This window comes from Dipodomys ordii, unplaced genomic scaffold, assembly GCF_000151885.1.
Source record: "Dipodomys ordii isolate 6190 unplaced genomic scaffold, Dord_2.0 Scaffold191, whole genome shotgun sequence".
Lineage (NCBI taxonomy): Eukaryota > Metazoa > Chordata > Mammalia > Rodentia > Heteromyidae > Dipodomys > Dipodomys ordii.
This window is the reverse complement of record NW_012267407.1, coordinates 130,190-147,666: the sequence shown is the minus strand read 5'-3', so window position 1 is coordinate 147,666 and position 17,477 is coordinate 130,190. Positions and strand designations below refer to the sequence as shown.

The window sequence follows — 17,477 nt, the reverse complement described above, 5'->3', positions numbered from 1 at the left end:
CAGATAATCATAGTGTCTGGCTCATTTCCAGTGCATATGTCATATGAATGGGAGACTGTGATTTATGATTCTGAGATGTGGAGAGATTTCCTGTCCACATGGATCCGAGACAAGGCATAAAAATGGATGTTGTGTATGAAAAGAACACTCGATCTAATATTCTTAACAGAAGTGTGAGAAATTTCAAAATAAGTTAATGAATTTTTTTTGGGGGGGGTCAGACATGGGGCATGAACTTAGCTTGGGTGCTGTCCCTGAGCTCTTTTCACTATAGGCTAACACTCTGACTCTGAGCCACTGCTCCACTTCCGGCTTTTTCTGAGTAGTTCATTGGAGGTAAGTTTCATGGACGTTCTTGCCCAGGCTGGCTTTGAACCACAATCCTCAGATCTCAGCCTCCTGAGTAGCTAGGATGACAGGCATGAGCCACCAGCACTCTATACAAATTATTTTTAAGATATGTCCTCAAGATAATGTATGAACTTTTAATTAAGAGACAGACTAAAATTGTAACACTCTCCGTAGTACACTAGTCCTAAGTTATTTGTATTTTCGTTCTGTAATTTCACTTAAGTGACAAATTTGAGTACAATGTAAAAGTAATTTCTAAAGGTCACTTCTGTAGTGAACAGGACACATTATTGTTTAAACCATGCACATGTGACAACTTACTATGCAAAATCTCAAAGTTTTATGCAAATGATTTTTATTGATCTACATAAGTTCTGAGTTATAAATTGTGTCTTGAAATGCTGAGAACATTCCAGTTTTGTCTCTTTTTTTTTCTTCTATTAACTCCATATTCAACCCAGGTCCCAGAGACTCAAGCCTGTAATGTTAGCTACTCAAGCAGCTGAGATCTGAGAATTGTGGTTTGAAGCCAGCCCAGGCAGGAACGTCTGTGAGACTCATATCTGCAATTAATCACAGAAAAAGCTGAGAGTGGCACTGTGGCTCAAATGGTAGAGCACTAGCCTTGGGCGCAAAGAGGCTCAGGGACAATGCCCAGGACCTGAGTTCAAGCTCCAGAACAGATGTACAATATTCAGTGCACTTTTTTGTGTGTGCTACTCTTGAAGCTTGAATGTAGGGCCTAGACATTGTCCCTGATCATTTTTTGCAAAAGGCCAGCACTCTACCACTTGAATCACCACTGCACTTCCAGCTTTTGCTGGTTAATTGGAGATAAGTGTCTCACAGATTTTCTTGCCTAGGCTGCCTATAAACTGCAATCCTCAGATCTCAGCCTCCTGAGTAGCATGGGCAGGCATGAGCAACAGGTGCTGTGTATAATTATTAAATTGCACTTCTAATGTATTTACTTTTTTGGGGGGGTCAGTTGTGGGACTTTAATTCAGTCTGGGTGCTGTCCCTGAGCTCTTTTGCTCAAGGCTAGCACTCCACTTTGAGCCACAGTGCCACTTCCTGTTTTCTGGTGGTTCATTGGAGACGAGAGTGCCATGGTCTTTCCTGCCTGGGCTGGCTTTGAACTGTGATCTTCAGATCTCAGCCTCCTGAGTAGATGGGATTACAGGCTTGAACCTCCAGCACCTGGCTGCACTTACTTTATTTACTTTGACATTGCTTTGAGAATTATATGAAGAAACCAACATGTGGTTATTAGTTCACATTTTCTCTTGTTCTCACTGTATTAAATGTACCTGTGTTTAAGGGTTTATTCCCATTCTTAAGGTATGATTCAGAGAGGATTAGAAAACATCTACTACTGCTGGGCGCCAGTGGCTCATACCTGTAATCCTAGCTACTCAGGAGGCTGAGATCTGAAGATCCCAGTTCAAAGCCAGCTGGACAGGAAAGTCTGTGAGACTCTTATCTCCAATTAACCACCTGAAAACCAAAACTGGTGTGGCTCAAGTGGTCGAGCACTCCCTTGAGCTGACAGTGCTCAGGTCAGAGTTCAAGACCCACAACCGACGAGAAAAAAAAAATCTAATGAGCATGTGGAAGTGAGTGATGTGGCTGGGAGGTCAAAATGAATGACATCCAGCCGGGCGCTGGTGGCTCACGCCTATAATCCTAGCTACTCAGGAGGCTGAGATCTGAGGATCTCGGTTCAAAGCCAGCCCGGGCAGGAGAGACCGACCGTAAGACTCCTATCTCCAATAAACCACCAGAAAACCGGAAGTGGCGCTGTGGCTCAAGTGGTAGAGCGCTCGCCTTGAGCTGAAGAGCTGAGGGACAGCGCCCAGGCCCAGAGTTCAAGCCCCACGACCGACCAAAAAAAAAAAAAAAATGAATCCAATTCCCAGTGGAGAGTCCATCGTTGCGATGAACAGGGACAGGGCCCAGCCTCTGCCAGCCTATGGCCTCTCCCCGATGTGGACTTTCCAGTGCCAGATGAGGGAGGCCCTCTGCCTGAAGGCCTTCCCACACTCACTGCACTGGTATGGCTGCTCTCCAGTGTGAATCCTGTGGTGCTGAACAAGCACATGCTTGTAGCTAAAAGCCTTTCCACAGTCACTGCACACATATGGCTTCTCCCCATTGTGAACCCTTTGGTGAGCAATGAGATCAGAGCTTTGACTAAAGAACTTCCCACATGTAATACACTCGTAAGGCCTTGTTCCAGTGTGAACACTCCAGTGTTTAATAAGCCTGTACTTATGACCAAAGAATTTCCCACACTCGCTGCACTCGTAAGGCCTTTCCCTGCTGTGCATGCTCTCGTGCTGAACCAGTGTGGATTTGTGGCTATAGGCTTTCCCACATGTGCTGCATTTGTAAGGCCTTGCTCCAGTGTGTACTCGCTGGTGCACGATAAGGTTAGAGCTGTGATTGAAGACCTTCCCACACACGGTGCACTCGTACGGCATTTCTCTTGTGTGGACTCTCTGGTGCTGAGCAAGGATGGGTTTCCGGCTGAAGGCCTTCCCACACTGGCTGCACGCGTATGGCCGCTCCCCAGTGTGCACTCTCTGATGCTGAACGAGGGAGTCCTTCCGGCTGAAGGCCTTCCCGCACTCACTACACGCGTACCGCCTCTGCCCCCCGCGCACCATCTCTCCACACGCAGTGCTTCTGTGGGGGTCCCGTTCGCAGTGAGGGACTGGGTGCTGGGACAAGCCCAAGCTGCCTGAGTCCTGACAGCTCTCCCACATCATCAAAGGTGTTCCCAAGGGCTGGACAGGAGAGAGCTTCACAAGGCATGCCCCATCTTCATCCCCACTGGAGTGTTCCTCCCCACCGTGCTCCTGAACTGCACTGACCCACAGCTGCTCCCCACATGCCATGCTCTGGTGTGGCCTTTGCCCCCTATGAGTTTCCTGGGGCTCAGCCACGTGTAGAATGTGGTTTAAGTCCAGGCCCCATGTCTCACAGGGGTAGGCCTTCTGGGGCAGAGGGGCTCCCTGGGAAGCCCTAGCATCAGACACGCCTGTGCAAGTGCTCTTCTCAGAAGGCAGCTCTTCGTCCTTCATTCTATGCCAACACCCTGAAAGCAGAGAAATGCGGGTCAGGTATACACCGACAGTGGTGGGCGGGAGCAGCCTCATTTTGATTGTGTATGAAACACCTGGGACCACAGACCATGGGTCAGTTCAGGTTTGGTGATGCTCTGCTACGCAGCAGATGATGTCTAAACGTAACAGTGGAGGAGGTCAGACTGGCAGAGAAGCAGACCTGGAAGATGGCACAGGGTGAGGCAGCTCACCCAATGTCCCTGCTCAGCAGCAGGCTGTGTTGGCCACTGGGGACAAGAGTTCTACAGGAAGGCTGTGTGTGTGCCCAAGAAAACCCAGATGCTACTGTGCAGTCATGATTAAGGCCCAGGTATATACCTCACGACACAGTGACTATGCCAATGGTAGAAACCATCTCCAAGGGAGGGTTTCTTTACTGCTCCAAGGGAGCAGGCACTGATGGCTCACACTTGCAATCCTCTCCACTCAGGAAGCTGAGTCTCAGGATCACAGTTCAAAGCCAGCTGAGGCAGGAAAGTCACTGTGAAACATCTCCAGAAAACCTGAATAAAGTGGCTCAAAGTGGTTGTGCTCTAGCCTTGAGCAAAAAAGCTCAGGGACAGTGCCCAGGCCCTGAGTTCAGGCCCCACAACCAACAACAAACAAAAGAATAATGAAACATATCCCCTATGTCATTTTAACCCATTAAGCAACAATGTGACTACATAAATACCAAGTAAAACAGACTTTAAAAGCATGTTGATGGGGGCTCCTGAGCTACTCAGGAAGCTGAGATCTGATGATAACAGTTTGAAGCCAGCCCCAGCAGGAACATCAGTGATATTCTCCAGCTAACCATCAAAGAAAAAGCTGGAAGTGGAGCTGTGGCTTCAGTGTAAGAGTGCTATCTTTGAGCACAAAAGCTCAGAGACACTAAAGCCCTGAGTTCAACCTCTAAGATTGGCATAAAAGAAAAAAAAAGTGGCTTAAGTGCTAGAGCTATTAGTGCATACATCAAAATCAGCTCATGGTTACCCACTTGGACCCCTCAGGGTGATGTGGAGCCAAAAAAAAAAAAAAAAAAACTCCACAAGGGCAACCACACATAAAAACGGTATCCATGAGGGTAGCAGACCACTGCAGGTACTGCTGATACCCAAACCCAGACTTTTTCTGGACCACACTGGTCTTGCTTATGACCTAAGCAGTTCCTCGGGATGGAGGACAACCAGAAAGTTCACATTGCTCTAGGATCCCTTCAAGCTCTGAGGGGCACAAGAGTCTGCCACCCCGAGCACACTGGGTGACCGGTGGGTCCTGTGGTGATATTCAGTGCAGACAGGAGCGTGAGAGGAAATGCAAGTTAGCTCCTGAAAGCGTCCCAGGTACTCAGGGCTGGTTGTGAAAGTTCCAGATACTCATCTTCAGAAGTAAAAGGGTCAACATCTTATAGATTCCTTGGAAAATCCACTTTCATGACCTTTCTCCTGTGTGAGCCTTGTGGTACCAACAGAAAATAATACTGTTTGTTAAAGGCTTTTCTGCGGTATGGACCCTCTGATGCTCCACAAGTTTTTTTGTTTTCTTGCCAGTCCTGGGGTTTGAACTCAGGGCCTGGGCTTTATCCCTGAGCTTCTTTTGCACAATCTAGCACTCTACCACTTGAGCCACAGCACCACTTCCAGCTTTTTCTGTGTATGTGGAACTGAGGAATCCAACCCAGGGCTTCATGCATGCTAAGCTAGCACTCTACCACTGAGCCACTTTCCCAACCCTCTCCAAAAATTTTGTAATTGGCAGACTTCCCGTGTGCAGGGCAGTGATCATGCCTCTCTCCATTGTGAATGTTCCATGAGGCTGCTGTGGTGCCTGAAGCATTTCTCACATTTGCTGCACATGGGGGGCTTTTCTCCACCCTCTGGTGTGCATGAACTCTTATTTTTGTGGCTGAAGGATTTCTCACATTTTTGTACTTGTAGGTTTGTTCTCTGATGCTGAAGTAGGTGCTTAACTTTGGGTTGGGCCAGGCACCAGTAGTTCATGCCTGTAATCCTAGTGACTCAAGAGGCTAAGATCTGAGAATCATGGTTCAAAACCAGCCTCAGCAGGAAAGTCCATGAGACACTAACCTTCAATTAACCCACAGAAAGCCAGAAGTGGTGCTGTGGCTCAAAGTGGTAGAGTGCTAGCCTTGAGTGAAAAAGCTCTGGGACAGCACCCAGGCTTTCCCACAGTCACTGCATGTGTATGCTGCTCTACAGTGTGAATTCTGATACCGAATGTAGTCAGAGGACCGCATGAAGGACCTTCTACACTTGCAGCACACAGAGGCTTTTCTCCAGTGTGCACCCTCTGGTGATGTAGAAGTTTGTTTCTGTGGATGAAGGACTTCCCACACTCACTATATTCACAAGCCCCCTCTCTCCTGTGAATTCTCTGCTGTCCAATGTGATCAGAGGACTGAATGAACACCGTCCCACATTCTGTGCACACGTCAGGCCTTTCTCCAGTGTGGATTCTCTGCTGGTGTGGGAGGGGCCGCGCCAGTAAAAATACTTGACCACATCACAGGGAGGAGTCCATCGCTTGTTTTAGGACAAGTGAAAAATCAAGATTGTTTAGCAGTTCCAGAGGTCACAATGTACGAGAATGCCTCATGACCATAAAAAAACAAAACAAAACAAAAAACCCCAAGAAACAATGAGTCCTTAAGGTATGAACTGAAACCTTAAAATCTCAAAAGGAAAATACAGACAGAACACTTTAAGATATAGGCATAAGCAACAGCTTTCTGAATAGGACTCCTAACAGCTCAAGGAATAAGAGCAGCCAGACATTGGTGGCATCCCTAGTTAATCAGGAGGCTGAGATATAAGGGTCATGATTGAAAACCAGCCTGAGCAGGAAAGTCTGTGAGAGTCTTTTATCTTCAATTAACCACCTAAAAACCCAAAATGGAGCGATGGCTCAAAGTGGTAGAGTGCTAGCCTTGAGCAAACAAAAACCAAACCTTCAAAGGAGGGTCCTGATGTCATAATCCAGTGTCCCCACAAACAGTGACTATAAGTGCCTATAGTCCCTGAGGTATGTGTGTGTGTGGGGAGGGGGACCCCAAGAAATGTCCACTAAAGAAAGCGGAAGAATCTGCAAATCTGAAGTCACCTGAGCAAAGAAGAGCAAGGCCAAGTGACATTGGTGGAATGAGCTACATACAAGCTTATGAACTCCAGCTCTTCACTGACTGGCTCTCAGCCCAGGCCTGTCACACAAGAGACAGGATGAGAAGCCGGGGATGGGGTGGGAGGGGTGGGGGGTAGGGGAGCAAGGCCCCGGCTGTGGAGGACAGCCCGGCACACGGGCCCAGCAGGGTTGATGGAGCTGCTTCAAGGACTTACCCACCAAGGCCACCAGCACGAAGTTCTCCATCATCACATCATGATACAGGCTCTTCTGAGCCTCATCAGGAGCCCCCACTCCTCCTGGGAGAAGGACACGGTGATGTCTTCCAAGGTCACACGGCCCTGTCATGATGGGGTAGGTGAGTTTCTAATTGGCCTCAACCCAGGGGCCCCCAGGCCGAGCCCCAACGCAGTGACACAGGGAAGACAGGCCGTGGTGCCACCCTCCACACTGCTCCTCCTGCCCCACAGCTCATGATCCAGAGGGGAGAGGTGCTGCCTTCCAGGCCTGGGACTGGCACACAAAGTCCCAGGCGCACTCCGCCATCTACTTCCCAGGGTGTCAGGTCCGGCATGCGCCCATGCTTTTCACGGCCTGTAAGAATGGGGTGCTGGGGAGCCCCAGGGACGGCTGAAGAGACCCGGGGACCGCAGGGAATTGGCGCATGGGGAAACGAGCGGGCTTGGGGTTCGGACCCAGTACGGGGCTCGCACCACTCACCCGGGACCCGTGCAGCACCGCGGCGGACACCATGGCCTCGCGTGGCCCCGGCCCGCCGGCTGCGCAGGGAAACCCCGAAAGTCCCGCCCAGACGCCCTGGGTATCCCGGAAGCTCTAAGTTCCGACGCTCTCATTGGCCCATACCGCGGCATCCTGGGTAATATAGTTCTTAGTGATAAGAATAAAGGCAGTCAAGTCAGCAAAACCTGTCACGAAGCCTTTAAAGGCGTTTTTGAGGGCTGGGAAGGTGGCTCAGTGGTAGAGCGCTTGCCTGGCATGCATGAGGCCCTGGGTTCGATTCCTTAGCACCACATAAGCAGAAAATGTCGGAAGTGGCGCTGTGGCTCAAGCGGTAGAGCGCTAGCCAAGAGCTGAGGGACAAGGTTCAGGCCCGAAAAATAGGTATATATATCATCTATGTACGTGTGTGTGTTTGTGTCAAGCCTGTGATCCTCCTCATGTGAGGACCATGGTTCAAAGCCAGCCCGGGCAGTAAAGTCCATGAGATTTATCTCCCATGAGCCACCAACACAAGTGAGGGAGCCAAGGAGGCTCTCATCTACAATTAATTACTAAAAAGCCACAAGTGGAGCTGCTGCTCATTGGTAGTGTGCTCACCTTGAGTAAAAAAAGCTCAGGAAATACCAAGACCCTGAGTTCAAGCCCTAGTACTGGTGTACTGGTGTGCTCACATGTGAGCGTACACAGGTGTTGAAGATGTCATTTTATTATCTATTTTGGTCAGTTGTGCCTGTGTCCGGTTTTCTGTTGATTTATTGGAAATAAGAGACTCATGGACTTTCCTGCCCAGGCTGGCTTTGAACTGTGATCCTCAGATCTCAGCCTCCTGAGTAGCTAGGATGACAGGCCTGAGCCACCGGCTCCCAGCTACCATTTTATTGTTTACTAATATTAACCAAAGTTTGAACTACATAACTGTCAGGTTGATATTGTTTCCATCATATTGAGAAAACTGGGTGCTAGCCAGACTGAATATCTGTTCCCTTGTCCAGTGTTAACACACAGAAGCTAGTTGCTGAATTCCTGCACCACCTTGTGATAGGTGACTATGACAGTATAGCCAGAATGGACATGGCCCAATGCCATGTTGACTCCAATGTCTGCACCTACCTACAGGTGCTAGTCTGGATCCATACTGCCCTCTCCAATGCTTATGTATGCCAGTGGTTTCTTGTGTGAGTGGTATTATTGAAGCAGCACCTTGGTATGATGTGAGGAAGTGTTCTCTCAAAAGCTGGCATTTGATGGCATCTTCTGTAACAAATGAAGAAAGCCATGCTATTTCCAGAGCCAATGTAGCTGTTCACATCCAAGTCCTCTCTTTGGATGATCTCTGGCATCACAAAATGTGAAAACTTCCAGGCCACAATTTAGGACCACCAAATCCTATGTATTCCATTGGAGGTTTTGGGCAACCGTCTACGTTGTAAGAACTGAAGCAGGAAAAGCTGGGCACCAGTGGCTCACACCTGTAATCCTAGCTACTCAAAGGAGGCTGAGTCCCGAGATCTAAAGCCAGCCTGGGCAGAAAAGACTGTGAGAGTTATCTCCAATAAAATACCCAGAAAAAGCTGGAAGTGGCGCTGTGGTGCAGGTGGTAGAGTTACCCTTAAGCAAAAGCAGCAGGAACAGTGCCAGGCTAAGTTCAAGTCCCAGTCCCAGGACCAAACTCCCCCCCCCCCCCCCCCAAAAGGAGGGCTGGGATGTAGCTCAGTGGCAAAATGCTTGCCTAGCAAGTACAATATCCTGGGTTCGATCCCCAGTACCAAAAAAGACAAAAAAAGATAGTTAAAAAAAAATCCAAATGGGTGGGGGGAGAGGGGGGATTGTAAAGCAAGAAACACTCTCCACCACTGTACTTTCTATCCTGGGGCACATGTTACTGTGGTGTAGAGGAAGGAGGATCCCATAACATTGCCCAACCCCTCCATCATATAAATGAACCCAAAGGCTTTATAACCTCACCCAGCATGGTTACATCAACCACCATAATTAAATATGGATTCAACAAATTTATTAATGTACAGGAACTGTGAGGCAGTTACATTTGTGTGAGTTCAGAAACATCAACTATGAGATCAACAACTTTCAAAAGTGGCTAAGCCCTTCTTACAAAATGTCAATCAAGCTGGGCACCATTGGCTCACAACTGTAATCCTACTCAGGAGGCTGAGATCTGAGGACTGAGGTTCAAAGCCAGTTTGCACAGGAAAGTTTGTAAAACTCTTATCTCCAGTAAACCACCAGAAGACCAGAAGTGGTACTGTGCTCAAGTGGTAGAGCACTAGCCTTACGCTGAAGAGCTGAGGGACAGCAGCCCCCAGGCTCAGAGTTCAAGCCCCACTGCTGACCAAAAAAAAAAAAAAAAGAGAGAACCAGATGATGCACATTTGCTCCATTCATAAAGCCTTACTCTGGGGACATGAGATCTTGGTTAAGGAACTTTCCACAATGACAACTGTAATTTTCTCACTGTAAACTTAACGGTGATTAATGATAATTGGTTTTGTGCCTAATTACTTTGCTACTTTTTTTTTTGTCAGTTGTGGGCCTGAACTCTGGGCCTGGGTGCTGTCCCTCAGCTCTTCAGCTCAAGGCGAGCACTCTACTTGAGCCACAGTGCCACTTCCAGCCTTTTCTGATGGTGCTGAGGAATCGAACCCAGGGCCTCATGCATGCCAGGCAAGCACTCTGCCACTGAGCTACCTTCCCAGCCCTTTCCTACTTTCATCACACTCATAAATCCTAAGTGTGAACTTCCCTATTTATAACGAAGTGAGCTCTTTCATAAAAACCACACCAAACATGGAGAATGAACCCACATTGCTTCTGTACCCCAAAGCTTTTGCACATTCATTGGGTTTGTGAGATGTTTATCCAGCATGAATCTTGCAGTGAACAGTAAGATGAGAGCGCTGAATGAAAGACTTCCCACACTGTCTGCACTCGTACGGCCTTTCTCCCGTGTGAGTGACTCGGTGCACATTGAGTGCATGTCTCTTTTTAAATGCCTTCCCACATTTTTCACACTCGTAAGGCCTTTCTCCGGTGTGCACCCTCTGGTGCACATTCAGGTCACCTCTTTGTGTAAAGAACTTCCCACAATCTCTGCACTCGTAAGGCTTTACGACAGTGTGGATCCTCTGGTGCACGATAAGGACACCCCTTTGCTTGTAGGACTTGCCACACTCTCCGCACTTGTAGGGCCGCTCTCCGGTGTGCACTCTCTGGTGCACAATAAGTTCAGCTGCTCGCTTAAAGGACTTCCCACACTTCCTGCATTCATAAGGCCGTGCGCCACTGTGGACTTTCAGGTGCTGAGTAAGTTCAGTTGACCGCTTAAAGGATTTCCTGCACACTCTACACTCATAAGGCCGTTCTCCCGTGTGGAGTCTCTTATGTATCTGAAGAGAAGCCATCCGCTTAAATGCTTTCCCACACTCTCTACACTCATAAGGTTTTTCTCTAGTGTGGACCTTCTGATGTATGGTAACGTCTGTTGCTCTCTTAAAAGATTTCCCACATTTCCTGCATTTGAAAGGCCTTTCTGCCCTGTGGATTGAATGGTGCACAGTAAGTCCATATTTCTTTCTAAATGACTTCCCACACACTCTGCATTCGTAAGGCTTCTCTCCAGTGTGGATTCTTTTGTGTGCAGTTAGGGCACCACTTAGCTTAAATGCTTTCCCACATTCTCCACATTCGTAAGGTCTCTCTCCAGTGTGAAGCATCTGGTGTGCCAGAAGGGCATATCTTCCTGTATAGGATTTCCCACATTCTTTACATTCAAAAGGCCTTTCTCCAGTGTGGGATCTCTCATGTATTCTAAGAGAAGCCATTCGCTTAAATGCTTTCCCGCAGTGACTACATTCAAAAGGTTTTTCTCCAGTGTGGACTCTCTGGTGCGTATTAAGGGCATCTTTTTTTTTGAATGACTTCCCACATTCTCTACATTTATAAGGCCTTTCACCAGTGTGGATTCTCTGGTGGATTGCAAAGGTGCCCGCTCCTGCAAAGGATTTCCCACACTCTCCACACTCGTAAGGCCGTTCGCCGGTGTGCACTCTCAGGTGTACAGTGAGGGAACCCAATCGCACAAATGTCTTACCACACTCTCTACATTCAAAAGGCCGCTCACCAGTGTGGATCCTCCTGTGTACACTGAGGGCACTCCTATTCTTAAAGGACTTCCCACATTCTCTGCAGGTGTAGGGCCGCTCTCCGGTGTGCACTCTCCTGTGTGCAGTGAGGGAACCCAGGCGTACAAACGTCTTACCACACTCTCTACATTCGAAAGGCCGCTCACCAGTGTGGATTTTCTTATGTGCATTAAGGGTACTCACACGCTTAAAAGATTTCCCACATTCTCCACACGTAAAAGGCCGTTCTTCAGTATGGGTTGTCTTGTGTATATTAAGGCTACTCACATGCTTAAAGGACTTCCCACATCCTTTACACTTGTAAGACAGTTTTGTAGCATGGGATCTCTGGTGTACAGCCAGGGTGTACGCTCGCTTAAAGAATTTGCCACATTCTCCACACTTGTAAGGCCGCTCTCCAGCACGTCCTTCCTGGTGCCAATCACGTGAGTGTCTGTCCTGTAACACATCCTCACACTTGCTTTGCTCATAATGACTTTCTCTACTACAGACCTTCAGATTATGGAAAGCCACATTTTTGTGACTGGAAGCTTTTTTGCATTTGAATAGGTTGTAATGACTGTCTTTCTGGCTAAGGGATTCCCCAAACTCAGAGTTATTTGTATTTTTGCCATGAGGAATGACCTGGTCTGATGAGGTTGGGAAATTCTTACAATTAGCCTCACAGTTGAAGGGCTTTCCTGGTGTAGACAATTCATGGCTTTTCCTGAGTGAATTCCTGTCCATATCCTCCTTTAAGCATTTCTTGCCAGCATGAAGCATGTGGTGCGGGGGAGGCTTTGCACACGGCCCAGCCAGGTACAGCTTCTGCACAGGAGGATCAGACAGATGCAGGATATCTTTCAGAGCCAGGATACAGGTGTCACACCGGTGAGTCTTCTGAGCGGGTGGTCCTGACCGTGAAGTCCTCAGGCACGATGCACCATCCTCAGAAGCCTTCTGTGCAGACACCTCCTTGTCCCCTGCTCTGTGTCCACAGCCTAGAATCAGAGAAAACATGGAAAGAGGCCTGCAGACTGTGGGGGTGGGGAGATGCATCCACGGGAGTTCTTTGGAGGTGCTGGGGATGACAGATTTTCACGTGCTACACATGCACTCTACTGTTGAGCGGCAGTGCCAACCCCAGAGGATTATTTTCAGAATATGGAGGCAGGATGAGCTAGCACCTTCACTGCGCTGACATGCTGTAAACAAGCAATGCTGCCATGTGGCACTAGTTGTTCACGCCCTGCCATGAAGTTATTCAAACTTACTTAGGTCTCGTACAGTATCGCCTGCCAGCGGGAAGCAGGAGCATGCTGTGTAAAGGACTCTCTCACTCCAAGCCCAAGAAGACACAATGCAAAGAGTGTTTAGAAGCATTAAAGGATACCTGCACACGTCAGAATGTGTTGGGTATCAGTCAGGGCTGGAGAGCATGCAGAGTGGCAGCAGACCAGAGCAAATGATATATGTGATACGTGAAGACACAATGGGTCTGGACACATGAGACAAGCCTGGAAGTGAGCAGGCGGACATGAAGTTTGTCCAGTGGCGACTGCATCATAAACTGTAAAAGACACAGGAGAAGGCCCCAGAGGGAAATGAACGCTGTTCCTGTGTCCTGACACAGCTGCCAATTGTTCTAAGACCCTGGTAATCATGCTGCGTTCATCTTACATAGAAACCAGGATTCTCCATAAGTCCAAGTTGTAGTTTATGGGAAATACATGAACCATGTTCTGAGGACAGGACCTGAGCAGACATCAGGGATTATGGTTCAGGCAAAAAGACTAGAAGAACTGGGCACCAGTGGCTCAGGCCTGTAATCCTAGTGACTCAGGAGACAGATCTGAGGATAGTGGTTCAAAGCCAGCTGGGGCAAGAAAGCCTGTTAGACTCTTATCTCCAATAAAACTATGCAGAAAAAGCCGGAAGTGGCACTGTGGCTCTGGTGGTACAGCACTATCCTTGAGCACAAAGAGGCTCAGGGACAGCACACTCTGAGTTTAAGCCCTAGGACCAGCCTCAGAGGATTCCATCTCACTAAAACCAGTGTAAAAACAGCCTGGAGGCATGGTTCAAGCAGTGGAGAGACAATCAGGCAATCCCCAGTGTAGTGACAAGGCAGAGCCAGCAGAGAAAGCTGTGGAAAGCCGGGCGCTGGTGGCTCACGCCTGTAATCCTAGCTACTCAGGAGGCTGAGATCTGAGGATCGCGGTTCAAAGCCAGCCCGGGCAGGAGAGACCGTGAGACTCCTATCTCCAATAAACCACCAGAAAACCGGAAGTGGCGCTGTGGCTCAAGTGGTAGAGCGCTAGCCTTGAGCTGAAGAGCTGAGGGACATCACCCAGACCCAGAGTTCAGGCCCCACGACTGGACCCCCCCAAAAAAAATGAAAGAACCATCATCAAGAATCAAACTGTCCCTACCAGCAATGGCACACTCTTCGCTCCTCACTGTGGCAACTTTCCTTACCTGCCCATCCTAGTGGCCTTCCACCACAGCCAAGAGGCAGGCAGGATGGTGCTCCAAAATCATCACCCACGAGCTGGACTCTTAAGCCTTCAAGGGTCTCAACGAAACTCTAGCATGTCTGTACAAGGCGACAGAAGCACGCTGTGGTTTCTGTGCCGTGTTCTACCTGCTGCTCCAAGGCCTCTGACCCCAGCCCTTGCTCCTCATTGTCTCCATGCCAACAGTTCTCACGCCAGCTACTGTGAGGGGCTCCCCATGATGATATTCCAGTGGCAGCCCAGACCACCATCCCACCTCCAAAACTGTGGGTTGATGCTCACATGCGTAATCTTGACATACCAGGGGTTCCAACAAAAAGATCCAGGAACTTCATCCCAACCAGTGGGTTGGGTGCAGTAGCAGGTGCCTGTTTTCCCAGCTATGGGGAAGGCATGACGGCTGGGCCCAGAGGTGGTGCCTGTCATTCTCAGTACAACAGGAAAGCCCAAGTGAGAGGAGGGAGGCCCAGATAAGCCTTGGCATATAACTAAACCGGACCTTAAAATGTAGGGCCGGGAGTGTGGCTCAGTGGTAGAGTGCTTGCCTTGCATGCATGAATCCTTCGGTTTGATTCCTCAGTACCACATACACAGAAAAGGTCAGAAGTGGCGCTGTGGCTTAGTGGTACAGTGCTAGCTTTGAGCACAGAGAGGGTTCAGGGACAGAGCTCAGGCCCAGATTTCAAGCCCAGGAATGGGGAAAACAAAACAAAAACAAAAACAAACAAAAAAACTAATGTAGCCAGCACTGGTGGTTCACGCCAGTAACCCTAGCTACTCAGGAGACTGAGATCTGAGTTCAAAACCAGCCCAGGTAGGAGTCTGTGAGACTCTTCTCTCCAATTAATGACCAGAAAACCAGAAGTGGACCTGTGGCTCAAAGTGGTAGAGTGCTACCCAGGCCCTTAGTTCAAACTCCCGCATCATCAGGGGGGAAAAAAGCCTAATATAAAAATTGGCTGGAAGTATGGCTCAAGTAGTAGAATTCCTCCTTAGCAAGTATAAGACCCTGAGTTCACTCAGTTACTGACAATCAAGGCTGGAAGAGTGGCAGAAGAGTCTCAAACATAATTCAGAGACAGAGGGGACAGCTGGTGAGAAATCTAAACATGCTCTACTCAGTACCTTCCACCTGCTCAGTGACCACAAGCTCTTCTGCAGCCAAGAAGCTTATGGGTAATGACAAGGACATGACCACAAAGGCCTTCCACTGGCTCAAGCTCTCCTAGAGCAGAGGCCTGGATGAAATGATCTGAGCCTCAGTTTTCAGCACTGACTCTGCCGTGTATAACACAGTACAAGCACTCAGCTTCCCTGTGCCTCAAGGACATCATCTGCCTTTCATGCTATTCTAATTACAAAAAGCCTGAGACTAAGTGCCTCTGTTCACACATACCAAGGTTCCTAGAGCCCTGAAAGTAATGGCAAAATGCCTCATCTGCTGGGCTGCTCCCAGCTTGGGCAGTGTGACTTTACACACAGACCCCTCTATGTGTAACACGCTGCAACATCTCATCCAATCAAGTCTGGGTTTAAACTGACATGCTGCCACACAATGTCCTTACTGTTCCAAACAGAAGGACCTGAAACGTGGTCTCGTGAGCATGCCCCTAATTTGTCTCCAGGAGGTGTAGTGGGGGAGCATGGCTACTGCCATAGAAATGTGTAGTCAGAACAGGGAAGCTTGTCACCTGTGCCCTGCCAACCAGCACAAAGCATTGAGAAAGTCCTTTCTGATAGAAGCCTGCTCTCCTCACTTCTTAGGGACAATGCACTTCAGTATCTACTGACCCAGCCATTGCAAAAATAAGGCCCAGAACAAACCATGTAATTATGAAAATGACTTGTCTTCAGACTCTCCCATAGGCTCAGGGTAAGAAAATCTGATCTGTTCGGGCCTGAGCGTGCAGGTCATGTGGAAGTATAATGTAGTTGAGGTCTGAAAGCAAAGTTGAGGGGCGGGGAGGGAATTATTTTTGAAAGGGCCACAAGCTGAGCAGTGGTGGAAGATCTCAGTATAAAGCCAGCCAGCCTGGGTAGAAAAATCAGTGAGACCTTCATTTGCAATTAAACAGCAAAAATCCCAAAGTGGAGGTGTAGCTCAAATAGTATAGCACCAACCTTGAGTGGGGGGTGGAAGTGGAGAAGAGAAGCCAAACAAAGAGTGCAAGGGTTTGAGTTCAAGCCCCGGTATCAGCAAAAATAAATAAAAACTGGGTGCTGGTGGCTCACATCTATAATTCTAGCTACTCAGAAGGCTGAGATCTGAGGATAGCGGTTCAAAGTTAGTCCAGGCAGGAAAAAGGAAGTACAGCTGTGGCTCAACTGGTATAGCACTAACCTTGAGCCAAAGAGCTCAGGGACAGCACCCAGGCTCTGAGTTCAAGCCCCATGATTGACAAAAAATAAACCAGCAAATAAATAAGCCATGCTGGGCGCCGGTGGCTCATGCCTGTCATCCTAGCTACTCAGGAAGCTGAGATCTGAGAATCACATTTCAAAGCCAGCCCTGGCAGGAAAGTCCATGAGATTCTTATCTCCAATGAACCACCAGAAAGCTGGTAGTGGTGCTGTGGCTCAAGTGGTAGAGTGCTCGCCTTGAGCTAAAGAGCTGAGGGACAGTGCCTAGACCCAGAGTTCAAGCCCTAAAACCGACCAAAATCAAACCAAACCAAAACCCTGTGATATGACCCAGCACCTGTGGTTCACACCAGTGGCTCAAGTGGTACAGTGCTAGTCTTCCAGCACAGAGAGGCTCAGGGCCAGAACCCCAGCCCTGAGTTAAGTCCCAGGACTGGCAAAAACAAAACCAACAACAATCTATGACCTGCATGAGTCTCTCCCTTTCTCATTCTCCCTCTCCCTCTCTCCCCTGGCTTAGTGATCAAATGTTTCAAGTGCTGTGTGTGGCATGTAAGTAAGCCACGTGCTCTCTTTCTCTGCTATATATATATTTTTTTGTCAGTTGTGGGGCTTGAACTCTGGGCCTGGGCGCTGTCCCTCAGCTCTTCAGCTCAAGGCTAGCACTCTACCGCTTGAGCCACTGCGCCACTTCTGGTTTTCTAGTGGTTAGTTGGAGATCAGAGTCTCACGGACTTTCCTGCTCGGGCTGGCTTTGAACCGTGAGCTCAGCCTCCTGAGTAGCTAGGATGACAGGCATGAGCCACGGGCGTCCGGCTTGCCATATTTGTTTTCTAACGACCTTTCCCGTCACCTTCGCCCTGCCTCCGTCTTGCCTGAGTTCTTCTCCTGCCAGACCCAAGGACCCAGGTTTCCTTGGCTGCCCGGGAAACGTCTCACTCACCCGGGTACCGTCCAGAAGTGCTGCTGTAGTCGAGGCCATCTGTGGGGAGAAGATGGCGGGAGAAGAGTTACCGGGGCGGAGGCTGCACCGCCAGAACCTCCCTCGGCTCCCGCGCGGCCTCGGCCTCCGACGCCGACTGAACGCCCGCGGCACACGGACGTGGCGGACACCTACCAGG

General features: G+C 49.0%; 2 protein-coding genes across 2 annotated transcripts; both read right to left on the bottom strand.

Moving 5' to 3' along the window:
• Positions 1-2,321: 2,321 nt before the first annotated feature.
• LOC105999472 (zinc finger protein 772-like) lies at positions 2,322-7,352 on the bottom strand. Its single transcript, XM_013034503.1, is given in 4 exon segments — positions 2,322-3,451; positions 6,815-6,883; positions 6,886-6,940; positions 7,320-7,352. Coding segments are annotated over 4 exon segments (1,287 nt in total).
• Positions 7,353-9,999: 2,647 nt separating this feature from the next.
• On the bottom strand, positions 10,000-12,660 carry LOC105999514 (zinc finger protein 260-like). Its single transcript, XM_013034547.1, has one exon. The coding sequence runs from the start codon at positions 12,536-12,538 to the stop codon at positions 10,214-10,216; it is 2,325 nt and encodes a 774-aa protein (XP_012890001.1). The 5' UTR covers positions 12,539-12,660; the 3' UTR covers positions 10,000-10,213.
• Between the last annotated feature and the right edge of the window lie 4,817 nt (positions 12,661-17,477).

What these genes read in the sequence shown, in the direction of transcription:
- LOC105999514 (XM_013034547.1), bottom strand. Translation starts at nt 12,538, where the DNA reads ATGCATCTCCCCACCCCCACAGTCTGCAGGCCTCTTTCCATGTTTTCT.